General features: G+C 41.2%; 4 protein-coding genes across 4 annotated transcripts in view; all 4 read right to left on the bottom strand.

Annotated features, from left to right (window-relative positions):
• The window catches only part of LOC103012099 (protocadherin beta-4), a 109,535-nt gene that overhangs the window by 31,048 nt on the left and 51,143 nt on the right, over positions 1–27,344 (bottom strand). The window lies entirely within an intron of this gene.
• LOC103009770 (protocadherin beta-14) lies at positions 3,208–8,053 on the bottom strand. The gene has a single exon (XM_007194122.2). The coding sequence runs from the start codon at positions 7,887–7,889 to the stop codon at positions 5,490–5,492; it is 2,400 nt and encodes a 799-aa protein (XP_007194184.2). The 5' UTR covers positions 7,890–8,053; the 3' UTR covers positions 3,208–5,489.
• LOC103007137 (protocadherin beta-16) lies at positions 16,591–19,331 on the bottom strand. Its single transcript, XM_007194114.2, has one exon. The coding sequence runs from the start codon at positions 19,295–19,297 to the stop codon at positions 16,898–16,900; it is 2,400 nt and encodes a 799-aa protein (XP_007194176.2). The 5' UTR covers positions 19,298–19,331; the 3' UTR covers positions 16,591–16,897.
• Positions 23,262–25,880, bottom strand: LOC103007451 (protocadherin beta-8). Its single transcript, XM_007194115.2, has one exon. The coding sequence runs from the start codon at positions 25,672–25,674 to the stop codon at positions 23,275–23,277; it is 2,400 nt and encodes a 799-aa protein (XP_007194177.2). The 5' UTR covers positions 25,675–25,880; the 3' UTR covers positions 23,262–23,274.

The raw sequence follows: 27,344 nt of genomic DNA, 5'->3' as shown, positions 1-27,344 counted from the left end.
CCAGTTCAGTTGTGGAACTGAATTCTGCTTTGTAGACCCAGGACTTCCAGAGACATAATTCTAAATATATTATCATCCATTCATTAATTTTTTCAGCAAATATTTATTGAGCATACACTTTGTGTTAGGAATAGAGTGGTAAACAGACAGACATAGTTTCTGTCCTGAAAGATGGAGGCAGAAAAGTGGTCACACATTTAAAATAGAGCATAATGAATGCCATGATAGCAAAAGTTTATGCTAATATAAGCGCATAGATGAGGGTCATCTAACCAGGATTTGAAGTAGAGGAAAGACTTTTCCGGAAAAAGTTTATTCTAATTTGATACATGAAAAACGAGTTTGAGTAATCCAAACAAAAATTGGGTGTGGGGTAAAATTTCCAGCAAACTAAAAACATGATTGTGCAAATCCAAAAATGAAAGAAGTATTTTGGAAGAACTGAAATAGGATCAGTATGGCTGAGCCATAGAGTAAGAGGAGAGAAATGGTGAGAGTTGAGATTGGAAAGATCAGCAAGTATTTTGTAAGCCATGCTAAGTCATTTGGAATCTACATCAATAGAAATGCAAGATTATTAAAGTGTTTTAAATAGAAAAGTGACATGACCGTGTTCTTATTTTTCAAGAAGATCATCCTGTTTCAGAGTTGAAAATAAATCACAGAGGAGTTAAGACTAGAGGCAAGGGATGGATTAGAAGTTGTTCCATTAATACAGGTAAGAGATAATATTGCTGTCACCTAGAAATGCAGTTATAGAGTTGTATTAGAATGATAAAGATAAAATATACAGGATATGGTGATTAGACACAGAGTAGAATAAGGAGTAAAAGTCAATGTACTTTTTTTCAGGCTTAGGGAACTGGGAGAGTGTTAGTGCTATTAACTGATAGAGTAAACACAGGAAGAGGAGAAAAGAGGAACATGTTTAGAGCTGGAGAAGACGTTTAGTTTTGAGGAATGGAAAGTTTTAATTTAAAACATGTTGAGTTTGAGGTGTCCATAGAGTATCCATATAAATTGTTACATAAATGATCTTACATTATATAAATTAAGTTGAGGAAAGAGGTTTGGGCTGCAGAGACAAATGTGGGATTTATTGGTATGAGTGGTGATTGAAGCCCTTTGAGAAAGAATGTAAGTTGTAGATTAAGAGAAGTATGTTTGAATTTGTGATTTCAGAGGTGCAGCTCTAAAAGACTACCATCTTCAGAAGTTGGCCATGGTCTTATAGATCTACTAGACTAGGGTAGAATTAGATGTCACTAGAGATGAAGAAGGCTAGAAACAGAGTAGGTCAAACTCCTGGACTCAGAACTGTGGCAAGGGAGGGACAGAGGAAAACTATGAAGTTATATTTGAAAAATAGCTTTATACCACTTCTTTCCCATGATCTTGATTAATTTAAAACCAACTGACATCCAGTTGATTTGATTCTCTCATTTGATGACTCATATGCAGAGACTATTTAGGCAGGAAGGTTTACTGATTTCTTTCAGCACTTGGATGGTATCTTTCTTTTAGTTTCCATTAATACTGTTGAGAAATTGTCAAATGGAACATAGATTTCAGTCTGTCATGTGTTTAAAGATTAAATGTCTTTTTCCTATGACTTTTCTTTAAAAAATTTTATCCTTGTCTTTCTGAAATTTCACAATGATGTTTCCAGGTATGGTTATCTTTCATTTACCCTGTTAGGTTTATTTGGGTCTACTGAATCTGTGCATTAAGGTTTTCATCAATTCTGGACAATTCCCAGCCATTATTCTTTCTCATCTCTCCTGAAATTCTGGTTAAATATATGTTAAACTTTTTTACTCTGTTCTGCATTTCTAACTACCTCCTCCATATTTTCCACCTTATTAACCCTCTGAGCTATACGTCGGATACGTTATAGTTTGACCTATCTTTCGCTCCACAAATTCTTTATTTCACTGCATCTAGTTTTCTATTAAAACTTTTATTCAGTTTAAAATTTTGATTTTCATATTTTTCAGTTCTAGGAGCTCTATTTGGTTCTTTCCTAATCTTTCACATTTTATTGTTTCTTGTTCCCTGTACATTTTCAGGTGTAACTTTTATTTCAGTTAAAGTTGTTAGCTTCTTATAGACTGTTTCTGATAATCAAAATATCTGAAGTGTTTGCAAGTTTATGTGTGTTTGCAAGTGTTCTGTGTTTTCTGCTGGCTCTCACTCATGGTGTCATGTTTCCTTGTGCGTGCAGTTATCTTTATGTTCAAGTTAAGAACATAAAAATTATTTATATGAATAATTCTAGGATTAAGATGAATAAACTTCTTTCATAGAAGGTCTGCATTTGGTTCTATCAGGATCTGGGAGCACTACTTGTCAATGACCACCTTAAATCAAGTTCAACGCTGAAACTCCAGTTCAAGGCTGAAATTGCATACAAGCGCTCATCCATTTCCAGTTTAATACTACCATAAAGGTGTCGTTCTTAGGATTCCATATTTATTAAAGTGAGGGTCTTCTATCAGCTTCTCAGTTTGTCAGGCTTTGATTTCCTCCCCCATATACACCGTCAAAATAGAGGTTCACCTATCCCAGAATTCCAGTTGTTCCCAAGGAAAAAAGTGGATTTGGGGCTGATTTTCTCTCTCTGAGTTACCTTTAAACGTTAACTGTGACCTGACAATATATTAGTGTTTTATTAGCTATTTTTTTCAGTGTAAGTGTTGGTGTACATAATGTATACCACCCTTATTAAAAAGGTAAACTCTTAAGGATATTGTTATGTCTTAAAATGACAAGCAAATTCTTAGCTTTCGTGGAGTATGGGAAATTGATCTTATTGAGAGGATAGAGAAATAATGTTTTTTTTTAAAACCAACTTCATCTGATCAATACTAAATCAACTCTATAATGCTGCAATCAATTTAAACAATGTCTTATCATTGACATTGGTATAGCTCACACTTCTGTCTGCACTCCTATGTAGAAACACACATCTTCTTTCCTACATTTGTTCCTTCTTCTCTTCTCCCAATGTTTATATATTTGTATATTTCTATAAGTTTGAGATATTATGTATTATATGGATATATATGGTACGTACAATAAATCTCAGGCTCTTTCTTCCTTTTGAAACATTTGGAATTTATTAATGTGGTTGTCTGTACACCTAGTTCACTCCTTTTGATCACTGCATAATAGTCCTTCACAAACATGTTCCACATTTTATTTATCAATTGCTTTACTGATAGATCTGTAGATAGACTCCTATTCTTTGCTTTCCCAAGATGAACATTATCATGCACTTCATTTTGTAAAGCTGTGTAAGAGTTTTCTGGCTTATATGCCCCAAAGTAGAATTGCTGTATCATAAAGTATGTACGTACTAAATTTCATTAAATACTATTGAAACTCCTTCAAAATGGGGTGTATATGCAATTTCCTATGGTTCCACTTGATGGAAATTTGTCATCTTTACTAATGCTATGGGTATAAACTGCTATTTTATCATGTGTATCAGCAACTAATGAGGTTGAGCATCACTTCATGTTCTTCTCAGACTTTCTGTTTTCCCCTCTTTTGAATTACCTTTCCCTTTTGTCCTTTTAAAAATATTCTATTGGCTCTCCTGACTTTCTGACTTTTGCTATCTGCAAGACTTATCTGAATAATCTAAATATTAATCCTTCTCAGTTAAAATGCTGCAAGTAGCTTCTCCCTGTCTGTCATCTGTTAGCTTGTCTGGGCTATCCTCTAGTTTTGAGGTAGTAATATTTGTCAATTTTTATCCTTATTGTTTGCACTTTTAAAGCCTTGTTTAAGAAATCGAAATCAATAATAAGGTCATAAAGATATTTTTACTTAGACTTGTTACATTTTTTCCAATTAAATATTTCAAATTCACCTCTTAGATCCACATGAAGTTTATTTTTATATCACATGAGATAAGGATTTTGTTTCTTTATATAGTGAGCCAGTTTTCCCAATAACATTGCTAAGTAATCAGTCTCTTCCCCCCAACCCCAAGTGATTTTGACACCTCTTCAATCATCACCAAATTTTCTTATATAAAATATCTGACACTGAATTCCATTCTATTTGGTAGTGTACAAGTTTGTTTCTGTACCATTCAAATAGGATATTTTGTTATCTGCTCTTACTCTTATGCATAAGAAGCATAAGCTTTGCTTCTTATGACTCTGAGAGATAAAGAGGGCCCAAACATTCTTTTTCAGGATTGTACTGCTTAAATGTCTATTTAATAAAATTCTCACAACTAGTAAATATCTGTTGTAACACAAAATAAGACCAGGAAAAACTGCATGAAGCAAAGAAAAAAATTCCTAAGAAAACTGGAATTTGTTTTAGCCATTTCACAATGTCAAGCAAAATTGCATTTTACTATATCATCTAGTCTACAATATTTAATTTTATGAGAGAAATCACAGAAATGTATATGCACAGTAGCTCTATATCCACACTACATTCTAGTTACCAAAGTGTCCACTGAACTGTACACTAATAGATTGGAGACATTATAATTTGGAACACCATGAGACATCTATAAACCATTAATATAGACCCATTCCTTCTTTGTGAACATCTGAGAAAGGCCACAAAGTATTAAGGATTTTTTTATATTTACTTTAAAAAATCAATAGAAAAGTGAACCTAATTTATTTCTCTACCAGTTTGAATTTTCATTTTAATTTCTTAAGAAGTTTTTATCTGTACTCTTCTGATGGAGGAGTATTTACTTAAGATGATACCATGAACATATGAGTTACGTAATGAACAATATAAAATAATACAAATTTAAACCAGCAAATGTGGTATATTGAAAGAAAACAAAATAGCAACGTAAAATCCCAGAACATTATAAGACTCCTCCCCCAAAACAACATCAACGACAACAGTAAAAAAGGAAAATTACTTAAGAAATCAATAATTTTCAGTGTGGTCACTTTTATCTTGTCATAAAGTAAATTCTTGGAAAACACTATATAACAACAAACAAACAAATAAGATACCCTACTACTGAATACTGGAGAGGTGGCACTTTTACCCTTTATGATGAAAATTTTCAATGGGAATAGTGCAGTAAAATCCAATATACTTTCCACCCAGCTTCAACAGCACTTTTAATATTTGCTGTATCTATGCTTTGATGAAACGTCTAGAAGTAAATTACATACATTGTGGCATTTGCTCTTAATACTTGAGTTTGCACCTCCAAATAATAACATCGTCTTGCATAACAATGCCATTATCAGAACAAAAAATTAGCAATAACTCCATTAATATGACATTTTGACCAAATATATGAAAAAGCAGAACACATTATTTTTCCATGTCATTATAGCCACAAATAAAGATTTTTAAAGCAACTGTGAGGAGAACATGAGAAATGATAATGCATGCAACTACCGTCCAACGTAAAATCTATTACAGATTGGCAAAATGGATCCACAGTTTGCCAAGAATGACAAAAGATTAGAAGTTTACAGTAAATTATTTTATTGAATGTTGAATCCAAAGCTATTCCTAAAGTTCTCATTTTCCCCTATATGCCTACTGGTGTCTTGGACTGGAAGATTAGGGATAATCGGCTTCAGAAATTTAAACTCATTCGTCCCAGTACCTCCCATGAGACACACCTCGTACTGGTAGCTCTGGGACAGCGTCCCGGTGCCGCTGACGTCCACCAGGTGGCCCGGAAAGCGGCCCTCGGGCACCGAGCAGCGACCCACCGAGGCCGCCCCGCCCCGCCTGCACAGCCGCACCGCGACGAACACCAGCACCGAGAAGAGGAAGAGCGACGACACCGACGCCAAGGCGACCACCAGGTAGACGGTGAGCGGGGCGGCCGGCGCCGCGTCCGCCGCTTCCGCTTCCGGGGCCGGCAGGTAGGGCTGCGAGAAGCCGTCCACCAGCAGCACGTGCAGCGTGACGCTGGCCGACAGCGGCGGCTCGCCGTTGTCCTTGACCAGCACCACCAGCCTGTGCTTGGCCGCGTCGCGCTCGCTCAGCAGCCGGGCCGTGCGCACCTCGCCGTTGTGCGCCCACACGCCGAACAGCCCGGGCTCCGTGGCCTTGAGCAGCTGGAACGACAGCCAGGCGTTCTGGCCCGAGTCGCCGTCCACCGCCACCACCTTGGTCACCAGGTAGCCCGCCTCGGCCGCCCTGGGCACCAGCTCGGTGCAGGGCGCCGAGGCGTTCTGCAGCGGGTACAGCACGAAGGGCGCGTTGTCGTTGTCGTCCGCCACGAGCACGCGCACCAGCGCCTGGCTGCTGAGCGCGGGCGAGCCGCGGTCGGCGGCGCCCACGCGGAACTCGAACGCCCGCAGGGCCTCGTAGTCCAGGGACCTCAGGGCGAACAGGTGGCCGTTGTCCGGGTTGATGGACACCAGGGAGGCCAGGGGCACGTGCGGGTCGAGGGGCGGCAGCAGCGAGTAGGTGACCTGGGCGTTGGCGCCCGCGTCTCTGTCTGTGGCGCGGACGGTGCCGATGTGCAGGGCGGGGCTGTTGTTCTCGCGGACGGACAGGGTGTAGGAGGTCTGGGTGAAGGCGGGGGCGTTGTCGTTGACGTCGGACACCAGCACGGTTATGTTGTGCTCGGTTTTCAGCCTGGGGGTTCCCATGTCAGTGACGGTGATGGTGATGTTGTACTCGGCTCTTTCCTCTCTGTCCAGTGCTTTTTCTGCAACTAGAGTGAAAAAGTTCTTGAAGGTTCGTTTCAGAAAAAATGGGAGGTCATCTTGAATAGAGCAAACGACCCTCCCATTTTCCCCAGCGTCTTGGTCTCGGACACTAAAAAGAGCCACAAGGGTCTCTGAGGCGCTCTCTGGAATTATCTTTGTAATTGATGACATGGTCACTTCTGGTGGATTGTCATTTATATCTATTACTTTAACGAGAAGAGTGCATTCTTCCGAAAGACCCCCACCATCTGTTGCCTGAATATTTATAATGTATGACTGTATTGCTTCAAAATCCAAGCGTGATCTCAAATGAACTTCCCCAGATAGTGGATTGATTTCAAATGTTTTACGAATATCTTCTGATGCATGAAAAAATGTGTAAGATATTTTCCCATAGTTTCCTGCATCCAAATCCTTAGCAGAGATGGTGATAATCCAAGAGCCAACAGGTGTGTCCTCCAGGACCTGCACCTCATAGAGCCTCTGAGGAAACTCTGGGGCATTGTCATTGATGTCCAAGACCTTGATGAGGACCAAAGTTGTCCCAGACCTGGGCGGGGATCCACCATCCAGTGCTATGAGTGTTAATCTGAGCTCAGGCTCCTCCTCATGGTCCAACGCTCTGTGCAGGACCAGTTCAGGGTATATCTTTCCGTCACCACTGTCTTGAATTTTAACGTAGAAGTGAGAATTCGGGCTAACTGTGTAGTTTTGGAGACTGTTGCTTCCTACATCCAAATCTTGGGCACTCTCCATTAGGAATGTGGTTCCAATAATGGTACTCTCTGATATTTTAATAACTATTTCCTTGTCAAGAAATGTAGGGGAGTGATCATTTATATCTTTGATATGCAGCTCAGCCCGAAAAAACTGTAAAGGGTTTTCCAGTACCATCTGAAAATGCAGCACACAGGGCTCCGTGGAGTCACACAGCTCTTCCCGGTCCAGTTTCTCATTTACGAGCAAATCCCCGGTCAGCAAATCGATTTGCAAATGCTTTTCATTATCATCACACACTACCCGCGCCTCCCGCGAAGAGAGCTCCTCCACCCCAAGCCCCAGATCCCTTGCCAGATTGGCCACAAAAGAGCCAATTTCTGTTTCCTCTGCCACAGAATAGCGCACAGACTCAGGACCTGCCTGAGACAATCCCAGTAAAACAAAGATAATCAGAACTTGCCTTTTCCGCAGAACGAGTGCCCCTCCGATCTCCATGGTTTCTTCAAGAAAACTCTTTTGTGGAAAAATTTAAGTTCAGCTCTAATTTTGCAAGCTGAGGCTCTGATTCTTTTTTTAGTTGGAAACTTCTAGAGGGTATATAAACCTCCAGCAGGTCTGTAGGTGAAGCTCCTTAATATCTCTCTTTTCAGTGGGTTGGATGTTCTCTGTTGCCGTGAATAATGGAGCCCACAGTGTTGTAGAAGCACTCTTTTCATCTTATCCTGCAGCGCCACCATGCGTCTCTATGAATTTTTTCAGTAGAATTTTTTTTTTTGTCTCTTTGAACAAGTAATTCATAAATTCATCTGGAGTATTTTAAAGCAAATCCCAGACATCACGTATTTTTACCTCTAAATACTTCACTAAGTATCTGTAATAGATAAGGACTTTAAAAATATATACTATACCACTATCACAATGTACAAATTTAGTGCTGGTAGCTTAATATAATTTATATTCAATCTGTGTTTGGTTTTACACATTTTCCTCCAAAATATTTTTTACTGTTGGTTTGTTTGAATCAGTATTTAAACAAGGTTCATGAAGTGCACTGAATTATCACTGTTTTGAATGCCCGACAAGAAGAACCATTAAAATGTCCTGAACTGAAGAAATTATATTTTATTCAGGCCATTTATTGAGTAATTGAAAATATATTCTCCCCTACACTCTTGTAAACACTTATAGATTTCAGTCGATTATAGTTAGTAATGTCATTGCTTTTTTCACTTGTATATTTTTAAAAATACATATGTGTGTCTTTATGGAGCTCACAGGCTAGAAAATTTGGCAGGCAAGTAATTAAAATATGTCAGAATGTATGCACAGGTAAATAGTAATATATAAATACCAAGAGGGGACATCTTATACCTAGGAGACAGCATTGCATAGTGGTTATGAACATGGATTCTGGAACCAAAATGTCTACATTAGAATCCTAGTTCTGCTACTCACTGTCTTAAGTCTTGGGCAAGTTATGTACCTCTGCTTCCTTAACAGTAAAATAGGGGTAATAATAGTGTTTACCTCGTAGGATTATTATCATAGGAATCTAATGAGTTAATTTTTACAAAGTGGCTAGTAAGTGCTTGTTAAGTGCCTGTTAAAATAAATAAAATCTAATCCATATTTTTGGACATCACTGAAACCTTTCCTAAGGTATTGAACTACAAGTTGTGATCTGGAGGAGCCATTCAGGAGAAGAAGAAGTGTTTTGAACAGATATTTTAAGGAAACAGGGAAGTTAAATATGCCTCGAGCTTTAAACCATGGAAGGGGGAGAATGTTAAAATGAGATTGGGGGAAAAAAGCAGAGTAAGGACATAAACAATTATATGAGTTATATAGCATGCATTTTAAAATTTATCCTAAAGGCAATTATAATACAATGTAGGATCTTAAACAGTTGATTAACATAATTACACCTGCATTTTTGAAAAATCAAAATTGGCTGAAGTATGATAATCAGTTTCAGGGGGAATAACTGGAATCAGAGAGACCAGTTAGGAGATGATGGTAGCCTGGATGAAGGTAATACTAGTGTCGATAAGGAGAAGCAGGGTGATTAGAAAGATATTTAGAATATAAAAATATTTAAGACCCAGTGATTGATGGCTTTCATGGGGAGAAAAAGTGGAAATACTCAAGGATAATGAACACCTCTCTGGGTTGGGAACTGATGGTTAGTGCGTCATTCACTAAGACAGGGAATGCTGGAAAAAAAAACAACAACCAAGATTGAAATAGAAAAAGATAAAGTTAGTTTGGGACATGTTGATATTGAGGTAAGTGCCTGTGGAATGTGTGTGTGTGTGTGTGTACATATATAACCGAAACACAGAAAACAAATCCGGGCTGGAGATATGGACTTTGAGATTCATCAGCATGTACAGGCATACCCCAGAGATATTTTGGGTTCCATTCCAGATGACTGCAATAAAGCGAGTATCTCAATAAAGTGAATCACAAATTTTTTGGTTTCCCAGTGCATATAAAAGTTATGTTTACACTATACTGTAATCTATTAAGTGTGCAATAGCATTATGTGTAAAAATACAATGTACATACCTTAAGTTAAAAATACTTTATTGCTAAAAAATGTTAACTATCATCTGAGACTTCAGCAAGTCGTAATGGTTTTGCTGATGGAAGGTCTTGCCTTGATGTTGATGGCTGCTGACTGATCAGGATGATGGTTGCTGAAGGTTGGAGTAGCTGTGGCAATTTCTTAAAATAAGGCAACAATGAAGTTTGCTGCATCGATGGAGACTTCCTTTCATGAACAGTTTCTTTGTAGCACACAATGCTGTTTGATAGCATTTTACCCACAGTAGAACTTCTTTCAAAATTGGAGTCAATCCTCTCAAACTCTGCCGCTACTTTATCAACTAAGTTTATGTAATATTCTAAATCCTTTGTTGTCATTTCAATAATCTTCACAGCATTTTCACCAGGAGTAGATTCCATCTCAAGAAACCACTTTCTTTGCTCATCCACAAGAAGCAACTCCTCATCCATGAGAAAGTTTTACCATGAGATTGCAGCAGTTCAGTCACATCTTCAGGCTCCACTTCTAATTCTAGTTTTCTTGCTGTTTCCACCACAACTGAAGTTACTTCCTCCACTGAAGTCTTGAACCCCTCAAAGTCATGAGGGTTGAAATCAACTTCTTCCAAACTCTTTAATATTGATATTTTGATCTCTTCCCATGAATCATGAATTTCTAATGGCATCCAGAATGGTGAATCTGTTCCGAAAGGTTTTCAGTTTCCTTTGCCCAGATACATTAGAGAAATCACTATCTTTGGCAGCCAAAGCCTTATGATATGTATTTCTTAAATAGTAAGACTTGAAAGTCAAAATGATTCCTTGATCCATGGGCTGCAGAATGGATGTTGTGTTAGCAGGCATGAAAACAACATTAATCTGGTTGTACATCTCCATCAGAGCTCTTGGGTGACCAGATGCATTGTCGATGAGCAGTAATATTTTGAAAGGAATCTTTTTCTGAGTACTAGATCTCAACAGTGGGCTTAAAATACTCAGTAAACTATGTTGTAAACAAGTGTGCTGTTACCCAGGCTTTGTTGTTCAGTTTAAAGAGCACAGGCAGAGTAGATTTAGCATAATTCTTAAGGGCCCTAGGATTTTCGTAATGGCCAATAAGCATTGGCTTCAACTTAAAGTCACCAGCTGCATTAGCCCCTAACAAAAGAGTCAGCCTGTCCTTTGAAACTTTGAAGCAAGGCACTGACTTCTGCCCTTTAGCTATGAAAGCCCTATATGGCATCTTCTTCCAATATAAGACTATTTCATTGACATTGAAAATCTGTGGTATAGTGTAGCCAACTTCATGAATTATCTTAACTAGATCTTTTGGATAACTTGCTGCAGTTTCTACATCAGAACTTTCTGCTTCACCTTGTACTTTCACGTCCTAGAGACAGCTTCTTTCCTTAAACCTCATGAACCAGCCTCTGCTAGCTTCAGATTTTTCTTCTGCTTCTTCCTCACTTCTCTCAGCCTTCATAGAATTGAAGAGAGTTGGGGCCTTGTTCTGTATTAAGCTTTGGCTTAAAGCAATGTTGTATCTAGTTTGATGTTCTATCCAGGTCACTAAAACTTTCTCCATATCAGTAATAAGGCTGTTTGACTTTATCATTCATGTGTTCTCTGGAGTAGCACTCTTAATTTCCTTCAAGAACTTGTCCTTTGCATTCACACCTGGCTGTTTGGTGCAGGAGGCCTAGCTTTCAGCTTGTCTTGGCTTTCAGCATGCCTTTTTCACTAAGTTTAATCATTTCTGGTTTTTGATTTAAGGTGAGAGACATGTGACTCTTCCTTTCACTTGAACACTTAAGGCAAATTGTAGGATTATTAACTGGCCTATTTTCTTTTTTAAAATTTTTTAAAATTTATTTTATTTTTGGCTGAGTTGGGTCTTCGTTGCTGCACGAGGGCTTTCTCTAGTTGCGGCGAGCGGGGGCTACTCTTCGTTGAGGTGCGCGGGCTTCTCAGGCTTCTCGTTGTGGTGGCTTCTCTTGTTGTGGAGCAGGGCTCTAGGCGCGTGGGCTTCAGTAGTTGTGGCACTTGGGCTCTAGAGCGCAGGCTTAGTAGTTGTGATGCACAGGCTTAGTTGCTCCGTGGCATGTGGGATCCTCCCAGACCAGGGATCAAACCCATGTCCCCTGCATTGGCAGGTGGATTCTTAACCACTGCGCCACCAGGGAAGTCCCTTAACTGGCCTATTTTCAATATTGTTGTGTCTCAGGGAATAGGGAGGCCCAAGGAGAGGGAGAAAGATGGGGAACATCTAGTTGGTAGAGCAGTCAGAACACACATTTATCTATTAAGTTCACTGTCTTATATAGATATAGTTCATGGTGCCCCCCCAAACAATTACAATAGTAACATCAAAGATCACTGATCACAGATCACCATTATATTTATTATAACAAATATAATAAAATGAAAAGTTTGAAATATTGTGAGAATTACCAAAATGTGACACAGAGACATAAAGTGAGCAAATGCTTTGGAAAAATGGTGTCGATAGATATGCTCATTGCAGGGCTTTGAATTTGTAAAAACTTTCAATTTGTAAAAACACACAATATCTGCAAAATGCAATAAAGTGCAATAAAATGAGGTATGCCTGTGTATGGTGTTTGAAACCATGAGATCTCTAAGAGAACCAAGCAAAAGTGTGCCAAATAAGAATAGAAGAGGCTTAGCACAGAACTCTGAGAAACATCTTCATTTAAAGGAGAGGTAAGGAAGCATTTTTTAAAAATGACAAGGAAGATGCAGAGTTCAGAATCATGAAACTAAAAGCAAATAGCATTTCAAGGAGATGAGGAAGACCAACAGTAGCAAATCCTTCAGAAAACTCAAGAAAAATAAGTATTAAAATGGTCCATTGGATTTAAGAAGATGGTCATTGTGGAGGATTCTGATAGATGTCTGCCAAAATCTGTTCTCCTTTTCTATATAGTAATAGAACTGTACCCAGGCACATGGTGACTCAGCCTCCCTTGTAGTTAGGTGTGGCTAATTAAGTTCTCACAGATTGTGAACAGAATTTTTATTTGCTACCTCTGGGTCTGGAATGGAAGACATCTGTATGTGTCTCTTCCCTCCTAGCCAGCTAGAACCCAGATGTGGCAGTGACCCAGCTACAAGTCATGTAGATTATACACTGAAACAGGGAATGTAAGAGGAATTACTTGAAACGAATTTTGGTTCCAGAAGGACCATGAGGAGCAAAGCTGCCCTATCTACCCAATCATTTACATTGCGGCTGGTACAAGAAAGAGATACATACTTTTACAAGCCACTGTGTAGTTGTGCTGCTCTATTTCAGTAGTGTAACCTTACCTAACTTATGCAGAAATCTTTGATGAGCTTTACAGTAGCAGTTTTCAGTAGAGTGGTTGTGATAAAAATTAGATTTCACTGGGATGAAAAGTGAGAGGGATAAGGAAATAAAAATGTCAACCCTTTTGAGAAATTTAGCTGCAAAAGAAAGAAGTAGATTGGTATCTGGAGGGGAATTTAGACTCAGGAGGGTTTTTTAAGCCTAGAGAAATGTTTTTAAATGCTAATTTGCAGTATTGAGTAAAGAGGCAGAAAATTAAGATACACAAGAAAGGATGTAATCAATGTGAAGCCCCTAGAAAGTGGTCAAAATAGGGTCCAGGGATCCTATATATGAAGGGATTGGACTTAGGTGGAAGGGACCTTAGCAGAGGAAATTTTCCAAGTACATATGCTATCAAGAGTATAGGTTTGGGGACAGGAAATTGAGATAATTCCCATCTGATGGATTCTATTTTCTCTTTAAGGTATTAAGCAAGTTCATCTGCTAAAAGGGGTTGTGTAAGTAGTAGGATGAGAAGTTTAAAGTAAGATAAGTAGGTTTGAAGTAGTTGTTATGGAGAATAAAAGAGAAAGCTGATTAGGAAAATATAAAAAGATTTCTTGATCTTGAAAGCCCAATTAAGTTTGGGTGTGATAAACTTAGTGGCAATAGTATTGATAATTTTCTAAGTTTGTCTTATAGAGTGCAGCATCCCAGGTGTAAGAGAAAAGAGATAACTATATTCATGTAATGTGGAGTTTCATCAGGTGGTGAAGGAAATCCTAGAGTGAAGGCAAGTTGAACAAGAGAATTGAGAATATAAGCATGAAGTGATTGGGAGTGGTAAAACAGGGAGTCAGCTGGATGGGAAGGAAATTAAAACAGGAGGGTGTTGATAGGTGGTAATAGCATCATGGAATGGAGGTCATGACAAGGTCAAAGACAAGATGTGACAGGAGTAGCAGGATGAGAGGGCTAAAGGCATAGAAGGTTGTGTTCTCAGAGGGAGAGATGTGAAATCATATTTCATAGAAAGAACAGTTCTGGGTAGTGAAAAAGTACAGCATGTAGCCAAGGCACTAATGACAACTGGAGCAGAGGACTGAGAGGCCATGTTAGATTAATCAGTGGATGCAGGAATGCAGTAGTAGTATAGGGACTTGAAGTAGAAAGGAGATGAGGAAAACAATGTGTTTGTAAGTGAAAATGTCCTTATGTCCTTTCTTTCCCATACTCTTGGCAAATTCCAAGCTAAAGTGTTATTTTGTTCTTATTGGTAAGGGTTTTCAAGAAAATCAATTCTGGGAGGCTGAGCAGTCTCTTGCATCTCCATTTTGTAAGTGACCTCTTCCCACTGGACAACTTACAGTCCTTTAATATAAAATTGGCTGATACAGTTGGATTCCTATGCACTGGTTTATATTTAACTATAAATAAGGTATCTGAAGCATAAGAGCAAAATCTGTTTTTAGCAATACATTGTAAGAGAACTGGTTGGTTTACTTATATCTGGGCATCTGAGCTCCTGAAGGCCTGGCCACTCTCCATTAGAGTCAGGAAACACACAGTTCTTTCCAGAAATAGACAAGTCCTCCTGTTCAGATAGCTGGAAAAACTCGAAGCAAGAGGACAAGTACCTCGTCCTTTTCTCTGCTGTTGCACCTGTTAGATTTTCTGCCTGAGCTGTTCTTTCCCCCTCCCCCATTATAGATGAGAGAGACCAAGCTTACTGGGAAAACAAGCTGATAGAACACTCCCACCTTGGTTGTTGACAGCTATAACACTGTATATCTCTTTAAGCTAGTAGTCCTCCATCTTTTCCCCACTAAGAACAGTAAATACAGGAGGTAACCTTAATACTTAATTTTGATTAATATGAGTTTTTGTTCTCTATGTAAGGAAGTTTTCGTTTAGGGAAGAAGAACTTACTCCAAGTTCCACTTCTGAAAATAGAAAATTAGAATTTAGTTAGCCTGCATGGAGAGACTTTTGTTCCCTCCATTTTTCTTGAATTCAAAGAGTAATTAATCAGTCCACACAGTTCGAAAGAACTGGTGGTGAAATTTTAGCATTCAAGGACTGTAAACATTAGATTATTTTGGATATGTTAGAGCAAGAGGTTTGACTTCCAGGCATTATTAACTGACTAATACCCAGCCCCTCTATAATGTTAAGATTAGAATATCTTCAAGAGGCAGTGCGTGGCATTGACTCCAGTCTGTGGCCCCACCTCAGGCATAAAAGCAATCATTTAACTCACCCTCATGCACCTCCTCTTTCTCATGCCTACTCTCTCTCACACACACACTTCCTTTCCTTCTATACCCTTACTCATTTTGCTCATCTACATTTTCCTTCCACAACATACAGACTTTAGACTTTTTGATGAAATTCATTGGAAAGATCCTCCCCCAACAATGAAGGCTTTCTCTTCTGTAATATAGTCAGGTTACTAAAGGCAAGAGTGGTTGGTTGGTACTTGTACAGCATGAAACAAAACTTCCTCCTACAATGACTTGAAAAAAGTTAAAAAATTAGAATGTTAAAGGACTATCTTTTCATACTTTTCAGTACTCTACAAATATCTGAGAAAAGTGGTTTTGAAACTTTGGATTGCTACCCATTAGTAGGTCATGAAATCAATTTAGTGGATCATGACCACATTTGAAAATTAAATAGAATGGAATAATACAGGCAATTTCGGATTGTATCACAAAAAAAGCTAAGCACTGTTCACAAAACATTTCTTTCATACAAAACATGTATGTTATATAATATATACAATATAATTTTTCAGTTGCCTGTGATTTTTTAAAGTTTGAAAATTAGTGCCCAGTGTATATATATTAAATTCTGGGATAACACAGGAGGAAAAAAATTATACACATTAGCAAACAAGTCCACTCTACAATAAACAAATTATTATTCGGGAGCCTGTATTCAACTAGGTTGCATTTTACCTTTGTAACATTAATGAGACATCTGGAAAATTATAACTTCATATTCCAGTATTCTGTGGGTGGCCACAATATTAATGTGTCTTCAGAATAACCCTCCAGGCTGAGTAAGGAAGAGACACTAAGAAAATTGCCTTCTGGCCCATTCTAACAAGGTGTTTATGTTTATGATTGTATCATAGGACATGATTTTTCAGGTATATTTTCAGCAGTAATAAACATTTTAAAATGTTAACTAAAAAGTGGTGAATTTAAAGAAAGAAGAATGACATTTCTGAATAGCAACCATTATTCAACCACAAGAAAAACCGCAAGAAAGAAATAAAATGAAGAAATACTTGAACACTTGAAATACTTTGAAAGTGGTCTGCTTTATTTTATCATAAGCATAATTGTGAATGAGAGTTCAACTGGAGAGAGGGCCATGAGCAAAACCTGATTTGGTGTTATTATTTAAGGAGGCAAATTAATTACAAATTAAGACCTCCTTGGTTAGAGAATAAATTGCTATCTAACTACAACCACAGGTAAAGATAAACATTCACTTAAAAGTAAAGGTGGGTAGAACATGCGAAAATATAAAGTAACATCAGCACAACTTCAAACACACACATTTTGGGGGAAATAATGTTGGTATGGAAGTGCCACAAAACAACATACCTATGAGATATAAAAGTTAATTACGGTCACTGAATATTGAACCCAAAGCTATTGTAGAAGGTACGATTTTCCTCTATTTCTTTCCCAGGGCATTGGGGCGGGAGGTTGGGGAGAATCGGCTTCAAGAATTTGAACTCATTACTCCCAGAGCCTCCCGTCAGACACACCTCGTACTGGTAGCTCTGGGACAGGGTCCCCGTGCCGCTGACGTCCACCAGGTGGCCCGGAAAGGGGCCCTCGGGCACCGAGCAGCGACCCACCGAGGCCGCCCCGCCCCTCCTGCACAGCCGCACCGCGACGAACACCAGCACCGAGAAGAGGAAGAGCGACGACACCGACGCCAAGGCGACCACCAGGTAGACGGTGAGCGGGGCCGCCGGGGCCGCGTCCGCCGCTTCCGCTTCCGGGGCCGGCGGGTAGGGCTGCGAGAAGCCGTCCACCAGCAGCACGTGCAGCGTGACGCTGGCCGACAGCGGCGGCTCGCCGTTGTCCTTGACCAGCACCACCAGCCTGTGCTTGGCCGCGTCGCGCTCGCTCAGCAGCCGGGCCGTGCGCACCTCGCCGTTGTGCGCCCACACGCCGAACAGCCCGGGCTCCGTGGCCTTGAGCAGCTGGTACGACAGCCAGGCGTTCTGGCCCGAGTCGCCATCCACCGCCACCACCTTGGTCACCAGGTAGCCCGCCTCGGCCGCCCTGGGCACCAGCTCGGTGCAGGGCGCCGAGGCGTTCTGCAGCGGGTACAGCACGAAGGGCGCGTTGTCGTTGTCGTCCGCCACGAGCACGCGCACCAGCGCCTGGCTGCTGAGCGCGGGCGAGCCGCGGTCGGCGGCGCCCACGCGGAACTCGAACGCCCGCAGGGCCTCGTAGTCCAGGGACCTCAGGGCGAACAGGTGGCCGTTGTCCGGGTTGATGGACACCAGGGAGGCCAGGGGCACGTGCGCGTCGAGGGGCGGCAGCAGCGAGTAGGTGACCTGGGCGTTGGCGCCCGCGTCTCTGTCTGTGGCGCGGACGGTGCCGATGTGCAGGGCGGGGCTGTTGTTCTCGCGGACGGACAGGGTGTAGGAGGTCTGGGTGAAGGCGGGGGCGTTGTCGTTGACGTCGGACACCAGCACGGTTATGTTGTGCTCGGTTTTCAGCCTGGGGGTTCCCATGTCAGTGACGGTGATGGTGATGTTGTACTCGTCTCTTTCTTCTCTATCTAGTGTTTTCTGGGCTACTAAGGTGTAAAAGTTCTTGCCTGAAGGTTTTAGAAGAAAAGGAAGGTCATCCTGGATGGAGGAAATAGTTTTCCCATTGTCCCCAGAGTCAGGATCTGAAACACTGAAAACAGCAACTACAATGTCAGGGGAGTTCTCTGGGATGGGAGTGGTGAGTGCAGACACTGTCACTTCTGGAGGATTGTCATTCACATCCACTACTTGCAGGAGAAGAGTGCATTTTCCTGAAAGACCTCCCCCATCAGTGGCCTTGATGTCCACTTCATAAGACAGAACTGTTTCAAAATCTACTTTTTTTCTCAGTCGAATTTCGCCTGTCATAGCATTTACCTCCAAAGTTTTGCTAATATCTTCTGAAGGCTGAAAGAATGTGTATGATATTTTTCCATAGACTCCACTGTCTACATCGCTGGCAGAGACAGTGACAACCAGGGAGCCTACGGGGCTGTCTTCGGGAATATGCACCTTGTAGAGCGACTGCTCAAACTCAGGGGCGTTATCGTTACTGTCCACCACTTCAATGCGCACCTGGGCGGTTCCATACCGAGGCGGAGAGCCGCCATCCAGCGCTGTCAGGGTTAATGAGATTTCAGGCTCCTCCTCCCGATCCAGCTCTTTGTCCAACACCAGCTCAGGGTATTTTCTGCCGTCGCTGCGATTTCGGGTCAGAACCCGAAAATGGGAGTTGGGGCTGATTTTATAGTTCTGAACATTGTTGCTGCCTACATCCAAGTCCAGAGCATTACTCAGAGGGAATGCAATTCCTACAGGACTGTTTTCCGGTATTTTTAGAATCATTTCTCTTTCAGTGAACACGGGGGAATGGTCATTTATGTCTTGCACTCGCAGTTCTGCCTGAAATATCTCTAACGGTTTTTCCATTAATACTTGGAAATGTAGTATGCAAGGCTCACTCGGACCGCATAGCTTCTCTCGATCTAGTTTGTCATTTATGAGCAAATCCCCAGTCTGAACCTTGAGCTGCAAATGCTCTTTGTTCCCCTGGGAAATGATCCGGGCACCGCGGGTGGACATCTCTGTCAACCCCAGCCCCAGGTCTTTTCCTACATTTGCCACAAAGGAGCCTCTCTCTGTTTCTTCCACTACTGAATAGGGCCCCAACTCGGCGCTCGCCCCATACATGCTCAGCAAAACAAAGAAAACTAGGACTTGCCTTTGTCTCGGATTGTGCATCCATCCAATCTCCATTGCTCTTTCCTGAAAACTGAGTTCACAGGAGCTTCATATGTGCCCAGGATCCTGGTAGTCCGGTCCTGCAGTATAGCAGGTCAGAACTATGTCTCTAAATACAGTTTTAAAGAGGTTTCACACACATTGTGCTCTGACTGAGAAAGCTGTTCTTCAGCTTCCAGGCAGTGTGAAATTGGCTGGATCCTGGAGCTACGTCTGCAGTTCTGTTTCTCACCACCTTAACCTGCAGCGCCACCACGCGTTCTCACTATGTCTTATCTTTTCTGGCTTAACGTTGGATGCAAAATTCTCCTAAATGTAACACATAGGCTGTGTCAACCGTGTTCTGTAATATGAAACACTTAGTTCTATTTTCTTGTGGTTTTTATGAGTTCAGAGAGAGCTGTGTTGTTACACAGGAGGAGTACTAAGAGCAAACTTTCATTATGTTGACTGTTTAAAGCTGTTCAGGGTGAATGATTAAATAAAATAATTTAACATTTAAGCTGAGAAGAATATAAATTTAGGAGCAAAATATTTCTGAAAAAATATGGGAACAGTTTCACAAGTACATTATTTTCATGGTACATGTTATAGAATTACAGATGAGTGGACACTGCAAAATTGCAATCAGTGATGGTTCTAAAGAGAGTATTTTATCAACGCCTTATTAAGGAGTAGATTACTTCCTCTTCTTTCCAACACCTAAGCCTGAGGACATGAGTTTTTGAAACTTTCAAATTATTGGAAAGTTATTTCCCAAAAAGGCAGTCTAAAGGTTAGGCCTGGCATGTTTTGGGATTTTTTTTATCATGATAAGAATAATTTCTGTTTTATTCCTTTTAAAAGACAGGTTTAATGAGATGTAATTCACATACCATACAATTCACTCGTTTAAAGTCTACAATTCAGTGGCTTTTAGTATATTCACAGAGTAGTGCATCCATCACCACAGTCAATTTTAGAACATTTTCATCATCTAAAAAACCCCCAAAATACTCTTTAGTTCAGATTTTCCATTTTTAAAATTTAAATTGAATTCCAGTAAAGATTCATAATGTTTTTATAAATCCAGTGTTTTTGTTAACAATCTGTGGAACAATTTTTGATAAATACCTTGTCTGGGGTTAAAGCATTCAATCAATGGGGTCTAAACTTCTGTTATAAAGGTCTTTGTATGCCTTCCTTTGGCCACAGGTGGTCCTGCTAGACCAGATAATTTTCTTCCAAGCAGTTAACCTGCGGTAGGCAGAATAATGGCCACCCACCGAAAGATGTTCATGCCCTAATTCCCAGAATCTGTAAATATGTTATCTTACATGGCAAAAGAGAATTCACAGATATAAGTAAATTGAGGACCTTGTGGGGGGTAGGTTATCCTGGATTATCTGGGAGGGACAGAACCTTTCCTGGCTATGGTCAGAGGGGTATGTGATTACAGAAGAAGTGGACTAAGAGACACAATGTTGCTGGCTTTGAAGATGGATGAAAGGGGCCATGAGTCAAGTACTGTAGGCAGCATCTAGAAGCTGGAAAAGAGAAAGAAATAGATTCTCCTCTAGAGCCACCAGAAGAGAATGCACCCCTGGTGACATCTTGAATTTAACCCAGTCATACCCATATCAGACATCAGACCTACAGAACTATATAGTAGTGCATTTTTATTGTTTTAAGCAACTAAGTTTGTGGTAATTTTTAATAGTAGCAATAGAAAATGAATACACAAGAATGAAATTTCATGCACCCAGCATCTGAGTCAACAAAAATTCATCACTCTACAAAATTGGATTATCACAGCAAATGCTGAATAATGTCTGATTCAGCTCTTGTGAGCCATCCTTTCAGAATAAAGTCATTTATGACCCTCTAAATCTTTTTTCAGCATAATTTTTAAGAGGAGTTGTCAAAGACATATGGTTAGTTTTAACAGAAAATAACTGGGGCCTATCAGCTTTATTTCTATTTAATTTCCAGAATCTCTAAATTATTTAGTGATAAAAATTCCTCCACATCATTGCCTATACTTTTCTGAAATTAGTTATTTCATTTAGAGCTAATACTAGAATAGCAACTGCTTTCAAAGAAATAGTGTGCTAAAATGAATACGGTATATTTAACTTGAATAAGGGATTTACAGAATGTATATAATAAACTTTCAAAAAAAAGAGAAAATATATATTAGTACTGACAGAAAAAGATTGAAGGAATAGTACAAAAAAACTCAAGAAATACAACCATAGGGTAATTCTACTCCCTATTTAGGGCCTTCATTTCTGTAATAATGAATGTGATATGTTGAGAAGGTACAGGAAGGTAATCAGGCTGATTCGATCATGATGAAAGTCAATTGTGGTACCTGACCCAGCTTACTTAGGTCAGTGCTTCTGTAACAACTTTGGGTTTATTGGTCCAGAGCAGTGTGATCTCTGGTATAGAAACAAAAGCAAGCTACAGACTAAAAGTTACATTTCTACATAGGAGTTCAATTCATGCAATAGAAGGATTTCACTTCCTTTGTTAGGAAGACAATGCCACCAGTTAACGCCTGCTGTGATAGCGTATGGGTTAAGAACTGGGGCATTCCATTCAAGCAGACTTAGAATATATTCCAAATTTTTCCTTTTATTACTTCAGAATTGTGAACAAGTAAAAGAGGAAATAACATGCCAACTTCCTTAGGGTTTGGCAGAGGATTAAAAAGATAATGAATGTAAAGCACTCTGTACTCTTAACTAAATTAGAAATCAAGGAAAACTTGACAAAGATCAGTTAGATCAAACTATACACTTAAGATCTGTCCATTTTGTCGTATTATATAACATTTTAACAAAAAATCTTACTGTGAAAGCATTAGGATTGGATTCCACTGGAGGTAGCACAAAACTAAAATGATGGTGGCTTAAATGAGATAGAAATTCCTTTATTTCTCATGTAAAAATAGCTCAGAAGTGAGCAATCCAGGGATGACATGATAACTGTGGTTATCAGGGATCCTCATCTCTTTAAAGTTTATTCTATACTGACTGTCTTGGTCCATTATTTCCATCCTTAGTGTTGCTTTATGGCTCAATATGACTGATTATGTCCCAGCCAAGACTCCCACATTCCAAGCAGCAAGAAGCAGTTAGAGAAGGACAAAAAGGGACCCCTTCCTAGATGAGTCACCTCCCTTTTAATGGCCTTCTTGGAAGTCTCTAACAACATTTGCATATACATGTAGTCAAATGTCCCGTTTTAGCTGCCAAGGAGCCTGGGAAAACATGTTCTTTTGACTAAGCACACTAATGCTCTAAACGAAATTTGGAGTGTGTTACCAAAGAAGAAAAGATGAACAGAGATTAGACAGCTACTGCATTTTCTGTCACAAGATGACCAATGTTTCTCAAGTGGGAAAAGCCAATTTCCTACTATGCCCTTTCATCACACTGGATAAACACAGTGTAGCTTTTTCTCCCCTTTTACACTAGCGAAACTAAATGGAAAGCAATTACAATAACTATATTAAAACTAACACTGGTATGTTAATGAAAGGAAGCAAAATTAATAAGAGAAAATAAGATTAAAGTGCTATGAGAGCAGAATAAAGTAAGAACCAGATTCTCACTGTACCAGTTCTCTCTCCTTCCTGATTGGGCATGCTTCAGTGTGTTAGTGCAGTACTGCTCTTATGTACTTAATGGTTTAAAACCTAATAAGAAAAACTCAAGGAAATATAACTAATTATATAGAATTAATTTCCCACTGTTTTTTAATCTAACACATTTCTAAGCTATGCCAGAAAGGACTTGTACATTTATTGACTTCAACAGTGTTTTGAGAGGCAAGATTTAGGACCATTAATCTTCTTACAGTAATGAAGAAAAGATACCATTCTTTAAAACAAAATTTGCAAGCAAGTTTAGTGTAGTTTAAAAGTTCATGATAGGTTGCCAGAAAAACCATCACCTTTAAGTATCATCAATTTAAAATATATGGAACGTGAAAAACAATTACTGTCACTGAATACTGAAACCAAAATCTTTCCTAAAGTTGGGGGTTTCTTCTATATCTGGGCCAGGGGAATGGCCCTGAAAATTGGTCACAATTGGCTTCAGAAACTTGAACTCGCTGGTCCCAGAGCCCCCTTTCAGACACACCTCGTACTGGTAGCTCTGGGACAGGGTCCCCGTGCCGCTGACGTCCACCAGGTGGCCCGGAAAGGGGCCCTCGGGCACCGAGCAGCGACCCACCGAGGCCGCCCCGCCCCTCCTGCACAGCCGCACCGCGACGAACACCAGCACCGAGAAGAGGAAGAGCGACGACACCGACGCCAAGGCGACCACCAGGTAGATGGTGAGCGGGTCGGCCGGCGCCGCGTCCGTCGCTTCCGCTTCCGGGGCCGGCAGGTAGGGCTGCGAGAAGCCGTCCACCAGCAGCACGTGCAGCGTGACGCTGGCCGACAGCGGCGGCTCGCCGTTGTCCTTGACCAGCACCACCAGCCTGTGCTTGGCCGCGTCGCGCTCGCTCAGCAGCCGGGCCGTGCGCACCTCGCCGTTGTGCGCCCACACGCCGAACAGCCCGGGCTCCGTGGCCTTGAGCAGCTGGAACGACAGCCAGGCGTTCTGGCCCGAGTCGCCGTCCACCGCCACCACCTTGGTCACCAGGTAGCCCGCCTCGGCCGCCCTGGGCACCAGCTCGGTGCAGGGCGCCGAGGCGTTCTGCAGCGGGTACAGCACGAAGGGCGCGTTGTCGTTGTCGTCCGCCACGAGCACGCGCACCAGCGCCTGGCTGCTGAGCGCGGGCGAGCCGCGGTCGGCGGCGCCCACGCGGAACTCGAACGCCCGCAGGGCCTCGTAGTCCAGGGACCTCAGGGCGAACAGGTGGCCGTTGTCCGGGTTGATGGACACCAGGGAGGCCAGGGGCACGTGCGCGTCGAGGGGCGGCAGCAGCGAGTAGGTGACCTGGGCGTTGGCTCCCGCGTCTCTGTCTGTGGCGCGGACGGTGCCGATGTGCAGGGCGGGGCTGTTGTTCTCGCGGACGGACAGGGTGTAGGAGGTCTGGGTGAAGGCGGGGGCGTTGTCGTTGACGTCGGACACCAGCACGGTTATGCTGTGCTCGGTTTTCAGCCTGGGGGTTCCCATATCTGTGACGGTGATGGTGACGTTGTATTCTGCTCTGGTCTCTCTGTCTAGCGGTCTCTCTGTTACTAGGGTATAAAAGTTTTCCATGGAAGATTTAAGGAGAAAAGGTAGATCGTCCTGAATGTAGCAACTTATTTTCCCATTCTCTTCAGAATCAAGATCTGAAACACTGAAAACTGCAACCACAGTCTCAGGCGAGTTCTCGGGGATCTGCCTGGTAAGTGCAGACATGGTGACTTCTGGAGCATTGTCGTTCACATCCATGACTTGAGTCAGAACGGTGCATTTCCCAGAAAGACTTCCAGTATCTCTGGCCTCGATATTGACCTCATAAGACTGAGTTGTTTCGAAATCAAGTTGTTTTTTCAGTCGAATTTCTCCCGTCATGGCGTTGATCTCAAAGGTTTTGCTAATCTCTTCTGAAGCCTGGAAAAGTGAATAGGAAATCTCTCTATTGACTCCTATGTCTATATCCGTAGCAGAGACTTTGACAATCAGGTAGCCTATGGGACTGTCCTCGGGGATCTGCACCCTATAGAAAGGCGGCTCAAATTCAGGGGCATTATCGTTGATGTCCACGACTTCGATGTAGACCTGAGCGGTGCCAAACCGGGGTGGAGAACCGCCATCCTGAGCAGTGAGGGTTAACCTGAGCTCAGGTTCCTCCTCCCGATCTAGCAGTTTGTCCAGCACAAGTTCCGGATATTTCCTGCCATCGCTGCGTTTGCGGGTGAGGACCCGAAAATAGGAGTTGGGACTGATTATATAGTTTTCAATATTGTTTCGGCCTACATCCATGTCCTGAGCGTTCTTCAGAGGAAACTTAGTTCCAGGAGGACTGCTTTCTGATATTTTTAGCAACATATCTCTGTCCATGAACACCGGAGCATGGTCATTTATGTCTATTACCTGTAGCTCAGCTTGAAAAAACTCTAAGGGATTCTCTAGCAACACCTGGAAACGCAGCATACAGGGCTCTGTCTGACCACACAGTTCTTCACGGTCCAGTTTCTCATTTAGCAGTAAATCCCCAGTCTCCTGATCGAGCTGCAAATACAGTTTGTTTCCTTTGGAAATGACCCTAGCTCCCCGCCTGGAGAGTTCCCCCTGCCCCAGACCCAGGTCTTTTGCTAAATTGGTTACAGAAGAGCTCCCCTCAGTTTCCTCCACCACAGAATAACGCCTAAATTCAGAGCCCCCCTGAGCTAAGCCTAAGAAGAAAAAGAAGAAAAAGACTTGCCTTTGTCTGCAAATGAGCTTCCTGCTGGCCTCCATTGTTCTTGCTCGGTATAGCCTCTGGCGAGGGTGGTTCCGCTGAGCTGTAAAGGCCTCAGTACGTTTCTGAGACTGTAGTTATTCCACAAGGTACTTCAGAAATATTCCAGTGAGTAGTCCTTTACAGAGGACCCAGTCCTCCTTCTGTGGCATCCAAGCTTCCCGTGGGCTTCCAGGCTCTGCTGTTGAGTTTTGCCTGTTAATGGAGACGCAGCTGCGGATCCGGTTTGTACCTTATCGTGCAGCGCCACCACGCGTCCTCAGAGGATCTTACATTTTCTTGGTTGAAAATGGATGCAATGTTCCCAGCTCTTTTTTTTTTTTTTTAATTTTGGCTGAGCATCCTGGCTTGCAGGATCTCAGTTCCCCGACCAGGCACTGAACCCGGCACCACCAGGCAACTCCCCAATGTTCCCAACTCTTGCCAGTACGTATCACCGAGCTATGTAAGGTTACAATACTATTTTTACTATCTCTGAACCCTAAGGTTGAGGCAATTGTCTGAGGGCCATACAGGAGAAATGATATTAGTAGAGACTACTTTCAATAATGCTAATTGAGTTTGGAGCAAAAAGAAAATATTTATGTAACAGTTTGCCTGAGAAGAAAGACTATATGCAGAAATTTAAATATATATATATTTAAATATATATATATAATAACAGAAAACTTTCAGAATTATATACTTTTATTGCCATGAACTATGGGAGTAATTAGTAGCTGTGAACCTTGGACACGTTATTTAACCTCTGCCTCAGTTTTCTCATCTGTCTAAGGTGGAGATATTAATGGTACTTACTACATAGGGCTGCTGTGAGTTCCTCACATTACAGATGGGGAAACTGAGGCAGAAAGAGATTAACCTCACACACACACACACACACACACACATACCAGGCATGTAATGTGATGCCATCAGGTAGCTCAGTTTGCATTAATCCATTGTCATAACTAGAAAACCCCCCAAGATTCACGTGGTAGAAGAATTCATGAGCAGCATTATTTCAGAATGAAGTTATCATATCAAACGATGAAACCGGAAAGGCTGGAGAATCTCTCTAATACATGTATAATCTGTGATGGTAGCGATGATTCTGTATCTCAGAAGGGTGTCCTCTTCTCTTCTTACAGTGTCAATTTTTAAAAACCTTTTATTTTGAAAATTTTCAAACCCCATAATGAAGGGCAATAGTACTATGAACGCCAGGTACTCATAACTAGCTAGAACAATTATCAATATTTTGCCACAATCGTTTACCCTATCTCCCCAACATTTTCACATCCCAAACTAAATTTTTACCCATAAAACTTCATTATAAATCTCTAACTTTTAACGTCTTAAAAAAACCTCACTACAATGCCCTTACCACACCTAAGAAATTAAGTTAATATTGTTTAATATCCCATCTATATTCAGATTTTTCCAGTTATTTCAAAGTTGTTATGATTGTTTGAATCAAGATTAAACAAGATCCACTATCCATTGCATTTGGTTGGTATGTCTTAATTTCTCTCATTGTGTAAGATTCCCTCCTCCCCTTTTCCATGCCATTGATTTGCTTGAAAAACTAAATTTTATCCTGACGCCATGGAAACAACTTAAGATTTTAATGCTGTGAGGTTCTTTTTTTTTGTCGTTAGACTATATTCCATTAGTAATGCACAGTAAT

Source organism: Balaenoptera acutorostrata, chromosome 2, assembly GCF_949987535.1.
Source record: "Balaenoptera acutorostrata chromosome 2, mBalAcu1.1, whole genome shotgun sequence".
In the NCBI taxonomy this organism is placed as follows: Eukaryota; Metazoa; Chordata; class Mammalia; order Artiodactyla; family Balaenopteridae; genus Balaenoptera; species Balaenoptera acutorostrata.
Note: the sequence above shows the minus strand (reverse complement) of the source record. Positions and strands in the feature narration are given on the sequence as shown.

What these genes read in the sequence shown, in the direction of transcription:
- LOC103009770 (XM_007194122.2), bottom strand. Translation starts at nt 7,889, where the DNA reads ATGGAGATCGGAGGGGCACTCGTTCTGCGGAAAAGGCAAGTTCTGATT.
- LOC103007137 (XM_007194114.2), bottom strand. Translation starts at nt 19,297, where the DNA reads ATGGAGATTGGATGGATGCACAATCCGAGACAAAGGCAAGTCCTAGTT.
- LOC103007451 (XM_007194115.2), bottom strand. Translation starts at nt 25,674, where the DNA reads ATGGAGGCCAGCAGGAAGCTCATTTGCAGACAAAGGCAAGTCTTTTTC.